Below are 4,194 nucleotides of genomic sequence, written 5' to 3'. Positions count from 1 at the left end.
CGGATGGATTCAATTTGTTGGGAGCAGATTTCAGCAAGTAGCGGAATGCTGGCCCGGGCCGGGGGCGGGCGGGGGGGGGGGAGGGGGTAGCGCCCATCTCGGAACCTCGCTGCCCCTTAGAGTTGCACGTCGACGAGCATAATCTGTTTTCCATTCTGTTTCCAGCATCAGTCGTCCAGGGCGACCGAGGGCTGCGTGACGGGGTGGCGGGAAACGCTGCCCTCCCCCCCGGGGGCCCGGAGGACTCTGACCATCTCACCCTGGGCGCTCGCGCAGGTTCGCGCCCGCGCGGGCTTTGGAGCCACCGGAACCTCGCGCGCACGTCGGCATTGGGGACTCGCGGCGAGGGTGGAGGGGGGGGGGGGTCCTCGGCTCTCCTACCCTCGCCGACATGCGCAACGCGTCCTGGTCTGAGCCCAGCGGGGCCAATGCGTCGTGCCTGGGTCCCGTTCCGGGCTGCCCCAACTCGTCGATCCCGGCGCCGCTGCCGCTGCCGCCGCCGCTGGCGGTGGCCGTGCCCGTCGTCTACGCGGTGATCTGCGCCGTGGGGCTGGCGGGCAACTCGGCCGTGCTGTTGGTGCTGTTGCGGACCCCGCGCATGAAGACCGTCACCAACCTGTTCATCCTCAACCTGGCCATCGCCGACGAGCTCTTCACGCTGGTGCTGCCCGTCAACATCGCCGACTTCCTGCTGCGGCAGTGGCCCTTCGGGGAGCTCATGTGCAAGCTGATCGTGGCCATCGACCAGTACAACACCTTCTCCAGCCTCTATTTCCTCACCGTCATGAGCGCGGACCGCTACCTGGTGGTGCTGGCCACCGCCCAGTCGCGCCGGGTGGCCGGCCGGACCTACGGCGCCGCCCGCGCCGTGAGCCTGGCGGTGTGGGCGCTGGTCACCCTCGTGGTGCTGCCCTTCGCCGTCTTCGCCCGCCTCGACGACGAGCAGGGCCGGCTGCAGTGCGTGCTGGTCTTCCCGCAGCCGGAGGCCTTCTGGTGGCGGGCCAGCCGCCTCTACACACTCGTGCTGGGCTTCGCCCTCCCGGTGTCCGCCATCTGCGTCCTGTACTCCACCCTGCTGTGCCGGCTACGTGCCATTCGGCTGGACAACCACGCCAAGGCGCTGGATCGCGCCAAGAAGCGGGTGACCGTGCTGGTGGTGGCGATCCTGGCGGTGTGCCTCCTGTGCTGGACGCCCTACCACCTGAGCACCGTGGTGGTGCTCACCACCGACCTCCCGCAGACGCCGCTGGTCGTCGCCATCTCCTACTTCATCACCAGCCTGAGCTACGCCAACAGCTGCCTCAACCCCTTTCTCTACGCCTTCCTGGACGACGGCTTCCGCAAGAACCTGCGCCAGCTGCTGGCGTGCCGCGCGGCCCCCTGACCGGCCGGGCTCTCCCGCCATCCCGGGGCAAGGCTCAGGGGAGGCCCGGGACGGTCACCGACGGCAGCCTGGGTAATGCCAGCCCTGGAGCCTCGGAGGCGCCCTGCCCGCGCCGACGCTGTGAGTCGCCCTGGAGGCGAGGCCGGTGCGTGCTGGAGGTGCGTGACAGGCCCCGGGCGCCGCGCTCACGCTCCTCAACGCAGAAGGACAACCATGCAGTCTCGAACTCGGCACAGAGACGTCTTAGTGGGGTGGAAGTGGGCGCCAGGGCTAGAAACCCGCGCCCGCCGGGCGGCACCGGGCGGGAGGAGGTCGCCGGCGCCCCCAGGCGTCGGCGCCGAGCGGCCTCAGGCCTCGGAGCTTCGCTGCTTCGCGCTCGGCAGCGCCTGGCTATGCTTCGGCTCACGCGGACAAACATCCTGGCTTGCTTCGCTCCCCTTCCGCGAGTTCGCGCCCGCCCTTGATTTGCACCCCAGAGGGACGGGCCGCGCGATGACATCTGCCGAGACTGCCTGGGCTCGCCGAGGGCGAAGGGTAGGATAGGAAAGGGGAGGCAGGAACTTGGCAGCGACTGCCCAGAAGAGTCACCGTTTCCCTTCCCTCCCTCAGCGCCCCCTTTCTCTTTTCCAACTCCCAAGCTCACCTAACATTCCTTCTTCGGGGAAGAACCGGGAGGGGGAAGTCGCCTGAGCGCGGGGTGGCAGCGCCCCCTTGAGGAGACAAGCGCGAGTGCGCCCGAGCGTCCCGGGCTGGGCGTTCTCAGTGCAGCACAGCCAGGCTGCTTTCTGTAAAGGACTGGGGTTCCAGCCAATGACCCCAACTGGCCTCTCACCCTGCTAGGACAGTTTCATTGTAATTGTTTGTGTAAGTACTGTTTCCCTGGTACATAATATATCACACAAGTTGCTTTGAGGATGGAAAGGAATAAGAAACTCAATTTATTCCCTCCTTGATTCACTTGTGCTCAGATTCTTTCTTGACCTCACCCTAGGGAGTCAGGAAGCTGAGATACCTGGCACCCTTAGCTTCCCCCTGGCTAGGCGCCTGGCTAGAGGCCTGCCACGCTTTGTTCCGTAGTTTCAGGTGGTACTCGGTAGTCTGAAAATTTAGTCAATGTGTTATGGTGATGTTTTATGGCCAGGCCCTACTCTTATTTTTTTTATTTATATATTTTTTTTTTGGTCCAGTTGTGGGGCCTAAACTCTGGGCCTGGCCGCTGTCCCTCAGCTCTTCAGCTCAAGGCTAGCGCTCTACCACTTGAGCCACAGCGCCACTTCCGGCTTTTTTCTTTTTGCTTATGTGGTGCTGAGGAATTGAACCCAGGGCCTCATGCATGCAAGGCAAGTGCTCTACCACTGAGCCATACTTCCCAGCCCCCTACTCTTATTTCTACTTAAGGTTAAGAGGGAAGATTGATACTTGACCAGTCACCTCAGTTTATGCCTCAAACATGAGGTCAATTAACTAAACTGATAATATATTGTAGCGTTTTAAAGAAAGGTATTATTCTTCTGGGTGCAAGTGGCTCACGCCTGTCATCCTACTACTCAGGAGGATGAGATCTGAGGATTGTAGTTCGAAACCAGCCCAGACAGAAAAGTCCCCGTGAGACTTTTTTTTATTTTCTTTCTTTCTTTTTTTTGGGGGGGGGGGGTCGATCATGGGGCTTGAATTCAGGGCCTGGGCGCTGTATCCCTAAGCTCTTTTTCTCAAAGCTAGCAATCTACCACTTTGAGTCACTGCTCCACTTCTGGTTTTCCGATGGTTAATTGGAGATAAGAGTCTCACGATTCCCCATCCCACCTCATGGCAGGGGGCATTGGACTGAGATCCTCAGATCTCAGCCTCCTAAATTGCTAGAATTACAGGCATGAGCCACCAGCGCCTGGCCACTTTGAGACTCCAATTAACTACTCAAAAAATCCGAAGTGGAGCTGTGTTAGAGTGCTAGCTTTGAGAAAAAGAGCTCAAGGGCAGTGCTTAGGTCCTGAGTTCAAGCCCCACAACTGACAAAAAAAGTATTCTTTAGAATAAATTCCAGACATGAGTAAATGAAAATTTCTAAAAAGCAAACAAAAAAAACCCAAACCAAAACAAAACAAAGAAAACAAAACAAAACTAATTTCCTGGTGTGGCTCAGGGTTATATGTATGAAAAAGTATTTCTAATAGGTTTCATTTTTTAGTTAATTTCCCAATTATTTAGGCTCAAAATAGGAGCTTTTCTCACTCAAGTTTAGTTCTCTACTATTTGCTACAGCTCCACTTCCAGCATTTTGCTTGTTTATTGGAGATGAGCTCCACAGACTTTCTTGTCCAGGCTGGCTCTAAACCATGATCATCAGATCTCAGCCTTCTGCTGGATTGATTTTTTTTTTTTTTTTGTCAGTCATGGGGCCTGAACTCTGGGCCTGAGAGCTGTCCCTCAGCTCTTCAGCTCAAGGCTAGCGCTCTACCATTTGAGCCACAGCACCACTTCTGACTTTTTCTGCTTATGTGGTGCTGAGGAATTGAATCCAGGGCCTCATGCATGCACTACCACTGAGCCACCTTCCCACCGATCTCAGCCTTCTGAATAGCTAAGATTATAGGTGTGACCCACCAGTGCCCCACTTGAAATTCCACTAAAAAATATGCGGAAAGGGAACCTTCTCTCTCATTTGGATGGTAAAAAGAGGTTCTATAGTTCTCAAAGATATGAAAAGTGGGATAATTCATAGCTATCAGTTTAGAAAATGTTAATCCAGAAACTGTATACCCCACGTACAAATAATAGTTAACTGTACATAATTAAGTTTTTCATTTAGAGTG

At 56.6% G+C, this 4,194-nt stretch overlaps 1 protein-coding gene across 1 annotated transcript; it reads left to right on the top strand.

Moving 5' to 3' along the window:
- Positions 1-391: 391 nt before the first annotated feature.
- On the top strand, positions 392-1,384 carry Npbwr1 (neuropeptides B and W receptor 1). Its single transcript, XM_042696156.1, has one exon. The coding sequence runs from the start codon at positions 392-394 to the stop codon at positions 1,382-1,384; it is 993 nt and encodes a 330-aa protein (XP_042552090.1).
- Positions 1,385-4,194: the final 2,810 nt, after the last annotated feature.

The sequence above is a fragment of the Dipodomys spectabilis genome, unplaced genomic scaffold (assembly GCF_019054845.1).
Source record: "Dipodomys spectabilis isolate Male_0828 unplaced genomic scaffold, ASM1905484v1 ptg000199l, whole genome shotgun sequence".
NCBI classification, from domain to species: domain Eukaryota; kingdom Metazoa; phylum Chordata; class Mammalia; order Rodentia; family Heteromyidae; genus Dipodomys; species Dipodomys spectabilis.
Note: the sequence above shows the minus strand (reverse complement) of the source record. Positions and strands in the feature narration are given on the sequence as shown.

Excerpts from the sequence above, each read along its gene's own strand:
- Npbwr1 (XM_042696156.1), top strand. The coding sequence starts at position 392 with ATGCGCAACGCGTCCTGGTCTGAGCCCAGCGGGGCCAATGCGTCGTGC.